The sequence below is a fragment of the Colletotrichum orchidophilum genome (genome assembly GCF_001831195.1).
Source record: "Colletotrichum orchidophilum strain IMI 309357 chromosome Unknown Scaffold_81.1, whole genome shotgun sequence".
Taxonomy (NCBI): Eukaryota; Fungi; Ascomycota; class Sordariomycetes; order Glomerellales; family Glomerellaceae; genus Colletotrichum; species Colletotrichum orchidophilum.
In genome coordinates, this window is record NW_019173037.1 from 84,833 (window position 1) to 102,647 (window position 17,815).

The 17,815-nt window shown below is 55.7% G+C and overlaps 5 protein-coding genes across 5 annotated transcripts; 2 read left to right on the forward strand and 3 right to left on the reverse strand.

Annotated features, from left to right (window-relative positions):
* Nucleotides 1-386: 386 nt before the first annotated feature.
* Nucleotides 387-1,116, reverse strand: CORC01_09135 (ORMDL family protein; the record flags this gene model as incomplete). The annotated part of the gene is made up of 3 exons (XM_022620765.1): nucleotides 387-434; nucleotides 494-852; nucleotides 981-1,116. 3 exons carry the CDS (start codon nucleotides 1,114-1,116, stop codon nucleotides 387-389), a joined length of 543 nt encoding a protein of 180 aa, XP_022472707.1.
* Nucleotides 1,117-4,473: 3,357 nt separating this feature from the next.
* On the forward strand, nucleotides 4,474-6,810 carry CORC01_09136 (zinc knuckle; the record flags this gene model as incomplete). The annotated part of the gene is made up of 1 exon (XM_022620766.1): nucleotides 4,474-6,810. The coding sequence occupies one exon, from the start codon at nucleotides 4,474-4,476 to the stop codon at nucleotides 6,808-6,810; it is 2,337 nt and encodes a 778-aa protein (XP_022472708.1).
* A 17-nt stretch (nucleotides 6,811-6,827) lies between these two features.
* CORC01_09137 (uncharacterized protein) lies at nucleotides 6,828-7,441 on the reverse strand (the record flags this gene model as incomplete). Its single annotated transcript, XM_022620767.1, has 2 exons — nucleotides 6,828-7,046; nucleotides 7,379-7,441. The coding sequence occupies 2 exons, from the start codon at nucleotides 7,439-7,441 to the stop codon at nucleotides 6,828-6,830; spliced, it is 282 nt and encodes a 93-aa protein (XP_022472709.1).
* Nucleotides 7,442-10,489: 3,048 nt separating this feature from the next.
* Nucleotides 10,490-10,657, reverse strand: CORC01_09138 (uncharacterized protein; the record flags this gene model as incomplete). The annotated part of the gene is made up of 1 exon (XM_022620768.1): nucleotides 10,490-10,657. The coding sequence occupies one exon, from the start codon at nucleotides 10,655-10,657 to the stop codon at nucleotides 10,490-10,492; it is 168 nt and encodes a 55-aa protein (XP_022472710.1).
* Nucleotides 10,658-12,410: 1,753 nt separating this feature from the next.
* CORC01_09139 (uncharacterized protein) lies at nucleotides 12,411-14,474 on the forward strand (the record flags this gene model as incomplete). The annotated part of the gene is made up of 1 exon (XM_022620769.1): nucleotides 12,411-14,474. The coding sequence occupies one exon, from the start codon at nucleotides 12,411-12,413 to the stop codon at nucleotides 14,472-14,474; it is 2,064 nt and encodes a 687-aa protein (XP_022472711.1).
* Nucleotides 14,475-17,815: the final 3,341 nt, after the last annotated feature.

Consider the following 17,815-nt stretch of genomic DNA (forward strand, 5'->3'; position numbering starts at 1 on the left):
GGTACATATTGTGGCGGGACCTCTATCGGACCTCTTCCACTACTTGGTTGCCCACCAATCGCTCTTCGTGATAATTCTGCAGCGCCTGTATACCTTTGGTCATGATATTCGACGTGCAAAATTAATGACTCCGCCGAGCGGCGTCCGGTGTTTCGACTCGAAAACGGAAGAGTGGTGATCTGTGCACCTTGACGGAGCGCTCTCGACCCGGTCGAAAAGCCTTGTGCATGTTGCTTCCAATCCCCTCAGCATCTGCGCAACCTGCAACGCTTAACTTTGTGTGTTCCGTGTCGGACCATGCTCGCTATGTATGCCTTCTGTCGATTCCATTCTTTTCCGCTCTTGGAATACGCATCCTAGCCCCTAACGCCATATTGCCACGCAACTTAGTAGTCGGAATCACCAGAGAAAAGACCGAATCGCATCCGGTGGCTCTGCATTTAATGTCAGCCTTGTACTTTGCACACCTTGTGTCAGTAAGGGAAAAACATACAAAAGGCAGCTTGGGGATGACAACTGCTAGCACAGCCAGGAAGTTGATGCTAAAGTAGGCCAGATCGTAATGCGTGTAATGGGTGCTGAGGAGGAACAGCACGATTGGCACGCTGAGCAAAAACTTCTTGGCAGGCGTGTATTGTGCCCCATCGTCAATTTGTTCCCACATGTTCAGGTTGTCAAAGGCACCGCCGTTGAACTCGAACGGCACGCCGCGAACGTAATGGAACATGATGTAGGATCCAAACATGTAGGAGATATTCGTCAGAGTCCAGGATGTCTCCTGTGACACGCCCGGCATGACATCGTAGAATATCTTTAGGCAAAGGATGAGGACGAAGTGAATTGTCCAGGCACCTGGCGACGATGATTGTCAGTTCAGTTCCTGTTGTCATGCCTCGCGCTGGGCATTCGGGGGCTGGCACGCGACCAAGTAGATGGAAGGGGGGAAAGCTTCAAAGACGGAAGCTTCGCGCGGGGCTCACCTTTGGCATTGACCCAGTTCGCATTGAGATTGGGTACGACGGCCTGGTCGCTTATTTGCTCGAGTGTCTCTTGCGGCTCATAATGGACCTGGAGGATGCTGCTAGATCTCCTTCTGCGGGCACCGGGTTCCGCCATCGCTCTGTACGATCCGCTGCCACTTCGCGGAGGATTTGTGGCCGCGTCGTACGAGACGGTGCGAGAGAGGAGGATTGGGGAAGACAGTTTGGCGGTGTTGGAGGGGGCGTTGGGGTGCGGGTTTTGTGGGTGGAAAGGAAGAGGGGGAAGTCTCTGCGGGCTCTCGGGATCGTCGTCGGCGTCCTCGTGATGCTGGGGTTCGGCGGAGCGATGGATTTGTCGTGTGCTGGCGGCCCCTTGATGATGTCACGGGGAAAGCGAGCAATTGACGTTGATGCGGGTGTTGTAAATAGAAGATGCTGGGACTGAATGTGGTTGGAATTTGATGGAAGCGAGAGTAGAGAAAAAGGTGTCGTCGGGACGGTCGAAGAGGAGTGAGAGCGAGATTCTGGCTGTGAATGTTTGGGGATGCCGTCGTCGTAATAGTTTACTTGGCAATGGGACGAAGGAGAGAATGGGACATTTTCCATTAGATATTCATAGTACTCCGAAGGTAGCAGCCAGCGGAACGGGGCACTGGGGGGTAGGACAAAAAAGACTGGGGCCCAGGTCCCAGACTAGGTACTTACAAGGCCACGGCACAGGGGCTCAGGACAAGATTGGGATCCGAGCAGACAGCTGTAGGCAGCACCAGCTCCTCCACCTTCCCAGCCAGTGCCAGCCGACACGAGTGACGAGGGGACACATTGATGCGGACGGCGGACGTGGAGCCCCCAACCCCTGTCAGGGTCGTTCAGGGGACCACCCTAATTTCAGCGGGTACAGGAGACTTGCGAGAGGAGTGGACGCTGGCTGTACAGCGACGGAGTGCATACAGTACAAGCACTGGCAGGTCCCGATGGGAGACTGGACTGGACGCAGAGACTCCGGGACGAAGGGGACGGGACTGGACTTGGGCCAGGCAGAGCCCAGGACAGGTCAGAAGCAGGGCAGGCATTCTTTGGAACTAAGGTATGGAAGGTATGCTCTTGCACCTTATCTCCTTGGCCTAGGAAGCTTTTCCTCCAGGTGCGACATGCCCAGCCGGTTCACACACCCGACGAGATGCTCGATTTGACAACCGTTTCCTCCCCCACTATCGAAGAAGAAGAAACGAAGGGACTCTGATCGTTGCATACAGATCCCCAGTTCCCATTTCCGGCATACGCGCATGGTACACCCCGACCAGAGCACGACGCCCACGGCACGCAGGCTAAACCAAGCACCAGACGAGACCCCTACAGCGACTCGTCCCGCGGGAAGGGCACGAATGACCAACGTGAGCACAGCCAGCCAGACGGTCAGACTCAGACTCAGACCCAAACATGCCACTGTTCCACGGGGCAGATATCCGTACTGTACGGATAAGCTCCTCTGCGTTTCCTGTCTGGCCAATCGTGTTGCAGGAAGGGTAGCGCAGGTCGGGGGCCGGAGCAGCTTGCGGCGTAGGTTCACAGGCGCATCTGCTAGCAAGTTGGGTAGGAAGGGGTTCCCCTGGCGAACTCTGCTAGGAAGATGCCCCTATCCCCGACTTCTATTAGTGACGGGAAGTCGGTGGTCGCTGGGAGGATGGAGGATGGGAAACAGATGTGGACGCACTGTCACACCCATCCGGATACAACCGTTGGATGGATCGACCCTATCACGTAGGCCGTCCATATTCGCGGCACGAACATGCCATCCAGCTCCCAAGAGAGGCTAAGCTTTGTTGAGCCGGCAGGAACAGAGGAACAGCAGAGCAGCACGATCAGGTTCACCCATCTTCTCTTCGCCTCACATCATGACATGGATCACATCACACCTGGGTGTCCTGGCGTCTGGTCATCCCACCCAGATTTGCGAGAGCTGCGCAAGAAGGACGGTGGCCCCTCTTCCCCAAGTTGTCGATGTTGTCCAAGGCGTCGTACTCCGTACCTGTGTTCCCCAACACATACGGTGTTGCTTGTTCTTCCCACTTTCCGCTCCTCGATTTGACAAGAGCATTTGTTATCTGAGCTAAATCTGTCGCCCTTGGTCTCCACTCAGCGGGCTGTGCGACAACTTATTGCCTGTAGTGGTTCGTTGCGTTGCGTGGGATGGACGGATAGGCAAGAAAAAGTGACGTGGAATTCCTGGACATCCGGGATATCTCACCGAACCACTAAATGCGTCACTGATGGAATGCCAAAGTTTCTGTCCACATTAGGCCCGACCTCTGGTCAAGTGTGCCTATATCGAGGATCGAGTCCGATTGTAGCTTCAGTATTCGCGGATAATCGTGGCGTGTCTGGCGCACAAACGACGCGAAATCCAACACGCAATAAATACCATGGTCACACTTTGGCAGAAAGCAGCAGATTCATGAGACCACGATATGCCCGTCAAAGCTGTCGCATACCTTTCCCACTGCCCCCTCAACTTCGGCAGGCGGACGAGTTACAACCAGGGCCAAAGTTGACGCTTGGTCCAGGTGGCAGGTGCAGAAAGATCTAGCCTCATTTCCGACCGCCAGAACCTCATTTCTGCTTCTGCGGGTTGCGGGTTGGATGTCTGTAATTAGATGAGAATCGATAGGCGCAAGGTGCCAATTCTAGAAGCATTCACTCTCGCTTGCGAGTTTCTTCTTCGCAGCGACACCGACACCGCCTCCGGTGGGCACCGGCCTGTAATTAGTGAAGGTTCCAGGGCAATCAGTCGACCCTGGCTAAGCGAGAGAGGAGCACGACCTGAGTACGGATATCCGTACAGATAAACGCCTTGAGATATCGATTGGCACGGTGCCGTGGCCCGCACCTCTGAAAAATCGAACACTGGGGTGACTGGGCCCGGCAGCGCGCGCAGCCCGGCCGAGGCAGCCGCGGCCAGGTGCAAGAGGTCCGGCACGTCGTTTTGACGAGACAGTGCGGTTATTCTTCGGCCGGCCGTTTTTGTGACGTCTGGCCTGCAGTGGATACCCGACAACAACCCTGCATACAATTTTTGATCAGAAGAAACGGAGCCTTTACTTGTTGATGCTGAACGACATTGAGCAATACTGAACGTTGGAGGTTTATTCTTTGCCAGGCAAACACTTCGTCCGCTTGGCTCGAGGACGCCTAAGTGCTGGCCAATTCCCATCAGCTTCAATTTTTTCCGGGGGGCTTTCGTGGCAAATCGCATAGTCCCAGGGCCTGAAATTAAGATCCAACTTCTCATCGTCAGGAGCAAGAGGGTAAATTGCTTCGACTTGAGCAAGGTTTCACGTCTCTTCTGATGGTTTCAGCGCCCTTGCAAATCACTACACTACCTGATTTTGCTAGGTAAGGTACTGAAGAGGCCTCGAATTCGGGTACCGCGTGGAATAACTCACAGCACATCGCGACCACTGAGTTTTCCTCCACCGCCCACGAGCGGTCCATCATGGAGATGTTGGAGCAGGCAGAAGCCGTGCCGGTGCTCAGCACGGAGGAAGAAGTACAGCGGATAACAAAGAAACGGTCATTGGAAGACGTTGAGCAGGGAGACGCGATGCCCAACGGGTCACCCCAATCTCATCGGGCCTCATCGCATGAGCCCGAAGCAAAGAGGGCGAGAACAGAGCAAATCCAACAATCGCCCGCGCAAGCTTTGACAAAACACTCGGAAAGCGTCGATGAGGGCGAGTTGGAGGAAGACGGAGAGGTGCCACCTTCCGAACCCGAATCCGAAAATCAGGCGATCGTCGCCGAACAGAGCGACGGGAGTGTTGGATCTCGCACGCGTTCAAAGGCGTCGGCTTCTGGTGGAGAGTCTGATGTGGGCAGCAATCGGACGACCCGGTCAATGTCGGCGGCGGCAAGTGGCCCATCTCACGTTGGATGGAATCAAGGGATAACATCCCAGATCCGGACATCTCTTGGAGGGCCCAAAACCAAGGCAGCACCGGCGCCGGCCAAGGCGTCAATAACCGAAGAGGAAGCCGCGCCTGCTCTCATCTCTCAAGAAGTGCCTGCACCCACCGAAGCTGCTGAGCCAGCCCAACCAGCCCAACTAGGGCCAAAGGAAGGCAAACTCTCGCGGCAGCAGCGAAGAGCCGAAGCTGCCACAATAGAAAAAGAAAAGGCCCAAGAGCTCCAGAAGAGTCCTTTCGTCTACGCTCCAGGTCTGACGTTCCTTCAACCCAACAAAAAGACGCTCCTAGCACCAAAGGGAAATAATCTAGGCAGAGGAGTTTGGAAGGCCAAATTCAAGAGTTGGTGCCAGTCCTTTGTCAGCCGCAACAACGACCAGGCGCATTTGCTCACACCCGACATTGTCGTCGCTGCTCTGCAGGACTACATCGCGGTTCGAGCACACTGGATAAAGAAGAAGCATTCTGGAGCTGCGGCAACTGAGGCTCGTAAGCCCGAAACAAAGAACGACATTGCCGTCAACCTAGCGGCAATTCTGAAGAACGACAGCTTCCTGCCAGGATCAGAACAGTCGCCGTTGATTATCCACGATAACGACGACGTGGTCGACGACGACGTCCAAGAAGTACGACCTCCGTCTGGTGGCGCTGCTATGGCCAGACGGCCTTCACAAACCGAAAACATTGCTAACGATCAGCATTCGGCCACAACACAACCTCAGAACGACGTGGCGGACGAGGACGGCGAGATGGAGGCAGGGCAAAGTGAACCAGGACCGGCGCTCATGACCGAGGAAGAAGATCTGGCGCAGCAGCGCAAGTACTTTCCTGGCCTAGCAGATTCTGTGCAGATCTGCGTGTACTGCGCATCTCTCGGACACACATCGATGGCTTGCCCAAAGACTCGCTGCAAGTTCTGCGAACATCTCCATCACTTTTCATGGAACTGTCCTACGCGCGAAAGATGTACCAAGTGTCGCCAGCTTGGCCACGGCAAAGCCCAATGCAAGGAAAAGCTCATTCATTTGGACGAAGAGGGTATGGAATGTGCCACGTGTGGCTCTCAGGAACATCAGGAGGCCGATTGCGAGAGAATCTGGCGGTCATACAAGCCCCCAACGAATATCAAGAAGGTCAAGCCATTCCCTGCCTTCTGCGCCTTCTGCGGCACAGAGAGCCACTACTCTTCCGACTGCCATCTTAATCGCGACAGACCTAAAAGCGAAACGTGGACGCTCAAGAACAGACACCTCTATGTCGACAAGAACGCAACCGATGGCCCGATCAGCGACTTCGCTAGTCAGCCTCAGAACCCCAAGTTCGCCCCTCTCCAGATCAAGGGCTCTGCAGCTAAGCGAAACCACATCTTCTATCCCGATAGCGACGGTTCGGAGGAGGGCGAGTTTATCGGTCAGAAGGTGAAGCCGCGTGCACCACTCGGCAACATCCAGATGTCGACCAACCTCCAGATCAACACTGGCAACTTTGGACCACCACCGCAGACTCGTTCAAACGGGCGTGGTCAGCAGCGGAATGGGTGGTCAGCGCAGCCTCCCCTGCCTCCTGGACCTCCACCTCCAGGCCCGCCACCGCAGGGCTCATACTCGCGAATGTCAAGAAGCTACAACAACCAGTCGCGCCAGCCTGCGAACGGTTTGCCTCCCAAGCCCCCAGCGCCGCAGTCGCAACAACACGGCCACAGTAGCGCGGGCCCACCATCGAACGGGCGAGGACCGAATCCGCCGAAGAAACAGAGGACGAGGAACCAGTCCGGAAACTCCAATGCGGGAGCTGCGCAGCAGCAGAACGGTGGGGTTCCGGCATCACGCCGCAGGGGCAAGAACAGACGCGGTGGGAAGCAAGGATGAGCGTTCAGAATGATTGGCTAGCGCGCGACGCCGTTGAAAGGGGCGTATGGTGGGTGGGTGTGTCGCGCGACCACGAGCGAGATGGCGGTTGCGAAGTCACGGGAGGCATCGAGGAACATCATGTACGAAGAGTGCACGAGTTGAGACAAACTCGAGCGAAATCGGAAGAGGAGACGGCGCGCGACGATGCGCGACGACAGCCTTGCCTTTTCGGTTGGGTGAACGACATGGACGAACTGCGCGCGAGGTTAGCTTTACATTTTGCAGCAGAGATGGTTGCGTCGGCCAATAGCTGCGCATGCGCAGTTGACGTGGACCACACACGACTTTCATCTCGGTGGATCAGATCATTACGAGGGAGAGGACGGTAGTTTTTGATACCCCCCGGCTATTCGCACAGAAACCGATGGGCCACAATTCTACTTTACGCGCTTTTTGACCTTTGTACTTGACTCTGTGTGTTTGTGTATGAATATGAAATTTCTTGACTTGGAGACATGGGATTTTGAGGAGCCCGGACAGCTCAGTCTATGGGACGAACAAGGACCAATGTCAACATTTGACTCACTGCGAATGCCACGACATCGAAAATGATCCTGGCTGGCGCTTTCGTGGCTGGGGATTGAATCATTGACGGTGAGAGAGCGCAGTCGTCAAGATGCTAAAATGTCCTTACCGCAAATTTTTGACATGGGGGAAAAAAACAAAAAACAGTCAAGGGTGCAAGCAAAGCCGTTTCCGCGGCTAGGGGTGTAGGAAGAAGGAAAATCATCGTGGGCCTTGTCACCGGGGGTGTCTAATTCTTTTGATATAGTAGACTGGCGCTTAGGCTTGGTGTGTGTTAGTCACAATGTCGAAGGTCTGAGCCGGGGGGAAGGGGGGGATGATGATGGCAAGGGGGTTTTGGCGGCCACGTCGTGGCATTGCCTTGATTTCTTCCTTGAAAAATGCTTCGAGTTTCGATGAATATTTTATTTTTGTGTGGACAGACGAGGGGGGGGTTTGACGATTTGTCGGTGTGCGTGTGTAACGCAAGTGCGTTGTTGCGGTCGGTCTGGGGGAAAGGGTGGAATGGAGCTTGTTGGGCTGGGTTAAAGTTGTGGATGCCATTTTTTTTCTTTCTTTCGTTCTTCGACATTTGGTTCGTGATGCATGGGTTTTGATGCAGTGGTTTGGTGGGGTTTTCTTTGGGTGGATTTTTGTATTGAGAAACAATGACTGGGGGGTGGGTGTTTTTGGGCTGATAAAACGTGGGTTGTGGGTTTTATGACGACTCCCTTGTCTTTGGGTTCTTTGGTCTTGGGTTCATGGAATCCTGAGACCGGGGGGCTAGTCGTGATGGTCTATGGATACCGTAGACCCTGGGACGGGCCATGGGCCTCTTTCCCTTGTTCATGGGTTGTGGTAAGGAAAATATTATGTTCGCAAAAGTTATGGGATATGTGTTTGGTTTACCGGCGACGATGGAAGTATTTGACGCCGGGACGACGGAAAGACCAGGGGCGGGGGAGAAGGGATAGCATGCACGACGTGGCTCCAAGGGTTCTGCCCCTCTCTTCTCTTTTACCGCTCCCTTGGCTATCCCCTGGTCTGATGATGTATGTAGACATGTGGAGGGGAGTTGTCGAGTCGAAGGTAGAAAAAAGTTCTGGTTTGCTGGCGGGGCATAGATTGGTTCTGGGTGTGCGGTTGAGTGGTGATGGAAGGGTGAAAGAAAAGGGTGTGGTTTTGATATGGGGGCATGCAGTCGTGATGTGGACACCAGGTGACGATCAGCCAGGGCGTATTTTCTGACGGGTTGTGGTTGTCGGTGTATGGGGGGTTGTGTCTAGTTGTGGGTAGATGAGAAGTTCCAAGGGTTCCTTCCAGGTTCGTCTGTGACGGTGTGATGCAGAGGGAGGCGATGCATGGCAGTTGCAAAGGGGAAGGGACAAACGATCGGTTGAGAAGAGTCGAAGCTTTTCAAGGCGGGTTGGTTTTGCTGTGCTGTCCACCTGGGGGAGATGATGGTAACTAAAGTACTGGGTGATGTAAGCACAGACTTAGACTTGAAGTTTGACAAGAGAGATATCATGGGACGGAACATATGCAGGTCAGCAACTTTTGGGCGGGAAGTCTGAGAGATGCAGACGGACCCTTGCGCTTGGCTCGGACCGTTGACGCGGGCTTGGGATAAAGAGGGAGCTGGTTCCGAAGACTCTACGTACTTAGTGAGGCACCCGAGCTCTGAGAGTTGTGGTCCGCAGTCTGTGGTCTGGAGGTTCATTGTGGGTGTGGTGTGTTGAAGGCACGAACCCGTGGTTATGTCAGCCCCGTTTTGGTTAATGGTGAATTGAGAGACTTGGGGAGCGGTTGTGTGTGTGTGTGTGCTTCAATTTTCAGTGAGCCGAGCCATTCAAAGATGTTTTGCCTGCTTGTGGATAAAGTCTAGTGGGGTCTTCGAAGCTGCACGAGCTGGAGTGTTGCAAGGGAGCGAGCAGGGCCGGCTGGCTGGCCGGACTACGTCAACTTTCAACCTGTATCGAATTAGATGGGAAGCATTTCGGGGAAGGGGGGAGGAAGAGGAGGAGGAGGAATAGGATGGGATGCGCCGGTTGTTGTCCGAACCCGCAAATGCGCAAAACAAAATGTGGGGTTTTCGCATGAGCTGCCGAGCGGACGACGTCTCTCACCGCGCGGGATTCGTTCGGTTTGCTCCTGTATCCGTACGGATATCTTTGTCTGTATTCCTACGTGGAAGCGGATTGGTTGGAACCGAGCTGGCGACGTTCTCCCGTCTGATCCGCGGTTGATTCGCGGACGAGACGGAAACTCGCCAACCCCCCCAGCATTTGCGCGACGGACCTCACTGGTCAATGGGCGAACGACGGGATGCAGAATGCAACGTAGTGGATCGTTGAGAGAAGAGTCATAAGTCATCATGGTCCGGTCCACTACAACATGGGGGGCGTCGAGGGACGGCGACGGTACTGTACTGCAGCAGCAGCAGCAGCAGAAGTGGACGATGCGCGGCAAGTCAACACCCTTGAGCCTGCCTTGCCTTGCCTATGCTTCTGGCTTCTCTGCGGACCTGGAACGCTGCCGTTCGTGACCACGTACAGAAACTCGTACATTTGCCAAGGGTAAACGAAGGGTTTCTGGCCACAGCCCTAGCCTCGCCTTGTGTTTCGCGAAATTAGAGGCATGGATCGCGTGGTGGAAGTTAGGTTACGGGTTGAGTGGTGGGTGTAGTTGTTGTCTCGAGCATGGCAGCGGACGAAAGAGGGTTGCGAAAGGATCGGGTTGACCGTTTGAAACGACACTTTGTAATGCCGCGGCGCTGATTACATCGCCAAATGTCGATTCGTCCCTTTCTCGGGGGCGAAAGCGAAAGCGGGCAGGCTTAAGCAACCTCAAAATCGAGACCGTAGACCAACCACGGCAAGAGGATTGCTTCGTTCCCCCGAGCTGATGCATCCCCCATGCTGGTGGGCTCCCTCCTCAAACTAGACTACCTAAACCGAAGACCAGGCTCGATCGCCACGCGGAGAGGAGGCATGAGTGACAAAAAAACGCCGGACCTCGAACTTCCTCCTTCTCCTTCTCCACCATCCACCATGCCATGATCGTCGAGATCCACCCGGCAGACACTCTTGGAGCTAGGAAACTGAAGGGCAGTCAGTCGGCCGAGGTGGAAACATCAGATGGGCAGACCGGGGATCGAGCGTGTGGCAGCGCTTAGACTTATATCCAGACCACGAAACGACTGGTCGTCAACAATAGACGCGCTCCCGTCCACCTCCCGGAGCCATGTCGCGTACCTTTCGCGTCCCTGACGAATCAGAGGGCCCATTATCGTCGACTGCATGACCAGCCCCCCGGGTTTGCGACCAATGGGGTGGTGTGTTGATGGACGTTTGACGTGTTGGTGGGGAAAGATCAGAGTTTTGTGGAGAAGGACCCACATGCTTGAATTTGGGCATGGATAAAGTTCTTATCGATAGTGCTTCTCCCACAGGAACCTTACCTTAATACCTTTCAATTTTTGACTTTTGGCAGTCTGCAGATCCGCGGGCGACGGAAACGGAAAAAAAGCTCAAAGCCACCACCACCACCACCTGCCCTGCGCCTGGGGGCTGGCTCGGACGATGGGGCCGGCGACTGGGAACCGGGACTGAGCAAAGCATCCACGGCAAAGCATGGGTCGCACAAGAAGACCACACACCAGCACCAAAATACCACGAAAAGAACTTTGACAGGTGGGTATCCTGCCAAAAACCTGCAAAGTCCCGCAGCAGATGGACACAAACGGTCTCATCGTCGGGAAGCCATCGACCACTGGCCCGACTTGAAACAAAGTCCTTGGCGGCGGGGACGGGAAAAGGGCTGCTTTACTGAGGTGCGCTCTGCGTTCTGCGGAGCTAATGCAACGCCCATAGCCTTTGGACCTTTTCTCACCTACCTTACCTACGGGTACGACCTACGCCCATATCCCTTCGTCTCGTCTTCCATCTCGTCCTGCTAGACTAACGTGGTCGTCCCGCGCGAGTGGGTGAGCGGACCAATCACACGGCCTCAACACGTCGCCAACTCGCCATTTCTGGACACTCTTCCTACAAACCTTGAACCGCATCGGGGTGTGTGGTGGTGTGTGGGTTGGCACGAGCTTTTACACGCCGGTATCCCTACACGTCGAGTCCACGCCCACGCCCACGCCCACGCACCAGGGCTCTCTTTCTCGATTCCCCCGTCTTGGGACGTGTCTCCCACCATCCCGCGCGCCCAGGGTCCATATCTTCGTCTGTGGTGCGAAAGAAGAAAAAAAGTGGACGACCAAAAAAGAGATGTTCCCCCCCATACACAACAACCGCGTGGAACTCTTGGGAGCTACACTAGTCTTGCATATGCAGGTCTCGACAGAGGTGACTCACCCTCCAGTCGTTCCCACCGAGGAGCTACGGGACGATGCGGCCAAGGGTTGAGGAGGAGGCTGGTTCCGGTTTACAACTCTTCGCATGTCTAAGGTGTAGCTTTATGGAGTACCTACGTACGTTCAAACCTTGCTAGATGGGACATGGTGCGAGCAAAATGTGTGTGTGTGTGTGTGTGTGTGTGTGTTGCTCTCAAATCAGTCCCCATGTAAGAGAGAGTATATTTTTCTCACCCTCCCACCTCCATCCGTTTGGCCTGATTTACGAGACCTGCTTTTTTTCCTTTCCATTGTTTCCAAATTCGATATCCCGTTTCATAACACCACGACAGCTCATACCTTGCTTGTGCGGAAGCATATCCTAAATTGGCATCACAGTGAGAAAACAGGTTGTGAATAACCTCATTCGCCCATTTGAACCCAAGGAATCTGTTTCAGATAAAAGAATCTTTCAGTCTTTTTGTCATTCCCAAGAAGACATCATCTCCTACTCCACCGTCCTCTTTTGAAAAATCCTTCATCGACCACCTACCTGAGCTGATACCCCCATATAACGTTGGTGTTGAACCAAGTCAGATATCTGCTTTGGTGAATCCCACATCAAAGATCTCGCCATACAAACAGCATCCACAATAGTTTTCGACGACAACGACACCCAAAGCCTGGAAGTCTACAACGACATGAGAAAGATATGGCAGCGCTCCCAACCCCGTTCTACTGCCTCTGGCAGAGGGAACACGCAGAACTAGGCTCCAAGGTCCTCGACCTCCTCCCCAAACGCGACCTCGCCGCCCTCCGCCTCGCCAGCTCGGCCTGCTGCAACATTGCAACGAAAACCCTCTTCAAGCGCGTCCGCGTCACCTTCTCCGCAAACACCTTCACAAAGCAATCCCGCGTCCAGGCCCTCGCCCGCGTAGGCCACCACATTGAGCACCTTCACTTCCACTTCGCCCACACGGAAGCCACCTTCCTCCCGCCCCTCGTCCACCCGACCACCGGCCGCGAGATCAGCTTCCTCTACACCCCGCACACGAGCATGGCCTCCGTCCTCGCGAGACCCAAATACGCCAACACGGAGCTCGGCGAGATCCTCACCCAGCAGTATCCCCCGCTCTTCCACGCCGCGACCAACGTGCCCAGCTTCATCAACGCCCTGCGCCACCTCACAAACGTCCGCCACCTCACCATCCGCTGCCCCGGGCAGGACCCGCAGGAGCGCTATCGCAGAGACATTGTCGACTACGCCATCATGTCGCTCCGCATCGCCGTCGAGCGCGCGCCCCTCGAGCAGCTCGAGAAGCTCTCCCTCTCGGGAATGCATCCCTCCGCCTTCAACTATCTCCGCCACGTCCCCGGCTTCGGCGCCGTGCCCTCCGCCGGCCGAAGATGGAAGCAGATCCGCAAGCTCAACATCTCTGTCGAGGCCTGGGACTTTTACGGGCCCTCACCGGGCCTCGACCACCTAAAGATCATGGACGACTACATCCGCCAGTTCTCCGGCACCCTCGAAAAGCTCCACTTCACCTGGCTCGGTCCCAAGGGCCCCTGCCCCATCGCCCTCTCGGCGGACCCCCTTTTCGCGCCGCCGAAGCATAGTCAGAAGCTCTTCGCCGAGGTGACTTCGCCCATGTCGCCCCTCCCGCCGGCGCCGGCCCGTAAGCCCATGCATTTCCCCCGCCTGCGGTATATGCAGGTCCGCAACGCGACCATGACGGCCGGCCAGCTCTCGGACCTGGTCAACGCGCACCAGAAGACGGTTAAGGAGTACGACTTTGACAACGTCGTGCTCATCAACGGCGGCGACTGGGAAGAGGCCCTCGCGCCGCTCATGGAAAAGAGCACTGCCGGTAGCGGCAGCGGCAGCGACATCTGGTCACAGCACTCACGGAGCAACTCCGAGGCTGGCAGTCTGCACTCGGAGCCGGAACCGTATCATGACGATGACGATCTGCCCTCGCCGTCCGCCGCGGCCGCCGCTGCCACTCGGGAACTACTCGACTTTGACCTCGGCAGCGAATTATACGTTGACGAAGAACTATTCGATCCATACGACGGCCTGGACGAGGATCTGGCTTCAGACCTCGCGGCCGCGAAGGAGGCCAGTACCTCCTTCAGCACAGTACTAAAGAAGAAGCGCGTCCACCGGCGCAGGAAGCACCGCAAGGACGACGGCGGCGGCGGAAACGCAAAGGAGAGCTCCAAGGAAGGCTCATCATCGTCATCGTCGCGACACCACGGGAGCCAGAACCACAGCCGTCACCGCAAACACAAGCACCACCACAGGGAACAACAACAACCCCCGGTACCGAAAGAAGACGACGACGTCTTCCGCCCGTCGACGCCCGTGCCCGTCATCACGGCACCGATCCAGGACATGTCCCCGCACCCTGTCCTGCTCCAGCCGGCCGTGTACGACCCGAACGCTAGCCGGCTTTCGGACCCCAACGACGGCATCTCTTCGGTGCAACGGAACATTGAACAGGAGGAGGCGCACCGCATGCTGGCCGAAGACGCAGCGATGCGGGTCAGCGCGCTCCGCAAAGCCAAGGCGGCGGTGCTGATGAAGCTCTCGAGGGAATTCAACAACCGCAGGGGCACGCCGGCGCCGACGCCGGTGGCGGGCAAGGACAGCTGCGGGCTGCAGATGCGGTTGAGGGAAGGGCTCTTTGGGAAGAGCTTTGTGAGCGTGTTGCCAGACGACCGGTCCTTGTCGAGCCAGTCGGCGCTGGTGCCGCTAATGTTTACGAGATCATGATCATGTATGCCCCCAAAACACGATTCTGTATATCTGTTATGTAAGTTGGGAACACAAACACACAGCACTGTGTATCCTCTTGTATGGACGGGACTTGGCAAGTCGGAAGGAAATAGCGCGAAACAAGCCGGGAATCGGCCTGGTTAGGCCGGCGGCGATGACGGAGGCATTATGACTTTGTAATGACTTGACGATACAATACTTTTCTTTCAATGTCGATTTTTCAAACCATCATGAAATACTTGCCCTCCGCGTATGATTCGTGTGCTTGAAATGTTAATTGTCGCTGTCTCTATGGGAAGATATTTTTATACTGTAAGACGCGGATAGGGAGAAAAAGAAAAAGAGAAAAAAAAAAAGAGGAACGGACCGAGGTGCGGAGACGAAGATTGAGGAGAGCTCCGTGGCTCGGCGAGATTGGTTGAACGCGTTCGGTGAGGGAGTAGTGTGTCCGGCGGGCAGACCGGGAACAACCCAGCTACGCTTTTGCTGGCTGGGGCTCGCAGGTGGAGTAAACAACGGGACAGCGCGTGGTGGGTGTTGGGTGGCGGGCTGGGATGGAGATTTGAGATCTCGCTGTTCTGCTGCTGCTTTCAGACCATGTCCTTGCAGCGAGGCATGACACTGGTGCGGCCTGGAAGAGTCAGCCGACCGGTAAGGTAGGTAGTCTAGACTTGGTGGGTGGATGTCGTCGGGCAGACAATGTTGCGGTGGCGATGGCGATGTTGACGCAACTCCACGATGGGCACGATGGGCGACAATAACAGCAGCTGGTGGCCAGCGGCCCGGGCTGGCCAGACCAGACGTAGCAGCACAGATGAGCTGACGCGGGCTCAAAGAGATGGAAGAAGCAACGTAGCGGCCAGCCTCGATGGTTTAGGGTTAGAGGGGTTTCTGTCAGCTCACTAAGCCACGAGAGCCGCTTTCATCCGAGGCGTTGCAGCAGCAGCTTGTCCCACAGTGTAGCCTCATCTCCGGGAGATTTCAAGCATCTGGCGGGGGGGAGCAGAGGTGAGTCCTAGGCCAGCATGGAATAGCTAGCTCGTGTTGTGATGGCCAAGGGAGACAGTTTCGCCAGGGGGCAAGGAACGTTGGACGGGGATGGGAATGGCAATGTGCAGGGGACCAGGGGTGAAGGGGGGATTGGAGATCAGGAGGAGGAGACGGGATTTCTTCAGCGTGGGAATTCGGGGAGGAGCTTGATACACAGTACCTAGAGACTCGTGCTGTATAGGTGGTTAGAGAGAGGTATGGGAAAGATGAGAACGGGTACCGGAAGAGAAGAGAAGTTGTGTACCTATAGACCATGTTACCCAAGGTAGTTTGTAGCCTCAATTTTGGACCTCAGGTTGGAGCAGCGAGACGTCGATTGCCCTCCGGATTGAGATGGGTGGGAACTCCGGGATGTGCACTGCAGGCTGGAGGAAACGGCATTGCCTTGGCTGCATCCAGAATTGTCGTCCTATCGCTTTGAGAGAGTGAAGCAGTAGACAGTGACAAGTGACAGGCTGGCAAGATGTTGGATGGGGTGGTAGATATCCCTCGTGTTCCTTGGTTGTTTGAGAGTGAGTTACTGTTGCGCACGTCAGCGCGTCAATCGGCGATGAGAGGCGGCCAGAGGCGACCAGATGCGACAATGGGGGCGAAGGGTGCTCCATCATCCATGGGCGAAAATGCTACAATGCCAAATGCTGCGAATGGCATAGTGAGGGCCTAGACCGCCCATGGACCGCTCGACCTTACCGGTCGGGACTTGGACAGAGCCACCCGTGGCCCTCACCCATGGTCCAAGGAGTCCATGAGTGGGCAGGGGAGCGGGGAGCGGGGATTGGACGAGGGGGTCCCCAGTCAGAGGGGACGAATTGACTTCCTGGCTCCGTCCATCGTTGATCGATGCGGGAGACGGAAAGTACCTGCGAGGGACTTACCCTGCAGATTCCAGGTTCCTCGACCCGTTCACCTCGTCTCCTTCTGCTTTCTGCCACTCACACAAGAGCATTAGGAGGGCGATGCCACCTTTTCTTCCAAAACACTCATCGCGTCTTGCCCAATCCGCACAGCTGCGGTACTACTTATCCGACATCTGTATCCGTACGAAGAGCTACCGCAGCCAAACGGCGCTCTCCCCCATCTTATGTGCAGACGTATGCACTCCCCAAGCTGGGCCACCACTTTTTTTTCTCCCCCATATTCGCATACTTGGGTGCTATGTCTGGTCAGTTTGACTCCACAGGCTGACACAGACGATAACGAGACAATGGCACAAATTTAAATAGAGGCTCTAGGACAGAGACTCTGTCAGCCCATGAGCCGTGCTCGCCTTCTGTAGCTCCAAATAGCAGCCGTAGCACCGAATGTCTAGGTAGTGCCGTGTTGCCCGTTGCCACCCACGTATTTGGCCGCGAAGCCTCAGGAGAACTACCTCAGCTGGCACTGCCTGGCAAGCCGCAAAACCGGCCCAAATCATGCATCACCTCTCCGACCGCCCGCACCAACGACGACAGTTGCCAGCACTTCTACGGCCTAGCAAGCCCGTTATTCCACAAGCTTCGCCCTTGCGAGACACTACCGAGATAGCGTCTTCCACACGTGTGTGATGTTCCGCGCTAACGTAGGATACCAAGAATACGGGTAGTTTCTGCCTGTCGTTGCGCGACTGTCTCTGAGAAGACGCGAGCAAGGCGGCTGGCCTCGCACTGACAGCCAGCTAGGTACGGTAGCATAATAGCAGTGGGTAGCTACCTCAAGGTGCTGCTCCAGTAGGTAGCTCTCCCTTGTCCTCTCCAAAGAAAAGCCCTTCGGCCGTCGTCGTCCTTCATCATCAGTCTCACCGTTGTTACACAGGTGACAGACAGATCCCGTCCTCTTTTTTCACCCACGCAGTTGGGCTTGCAAATGTCTCGTTTCGTTCTGGGTTCTGTGTGGTGTCTTGGTAATTTCGCGAAGCGCTTTTCCTCCATCCCCTTCGTGAGCGTATTCCGTCGTGGTCCAGTAATCAAGGTACTTTCCTGGCCTCAATCGCACCGACAGGGACTCAAGGGGAGGAGAGATATCTACTGCTCCTCCCCCCTTCTCTTCGCCGCTAGACCACAAAGCGAGGTCGACTGTACGTACCTTGCAAGTACTCCCCATTCGCAACTGCAGCTTCTGCTCCCCACTGCGACTCCAACGTACCTTACCTACCCTGAACCTGATCCTAGTGGGTCATCATCCCAGCTCCTCCCGCGGCTCCACCTTCAGCGGCCGGTCTCCTTTCTGCTCGCCCTTCTCAGCCCAGTGAATTCCACTCAGTCACCCTCCGCTTCAACCGACACCAAGACAATCCCTCGTCTGTCGGCCAA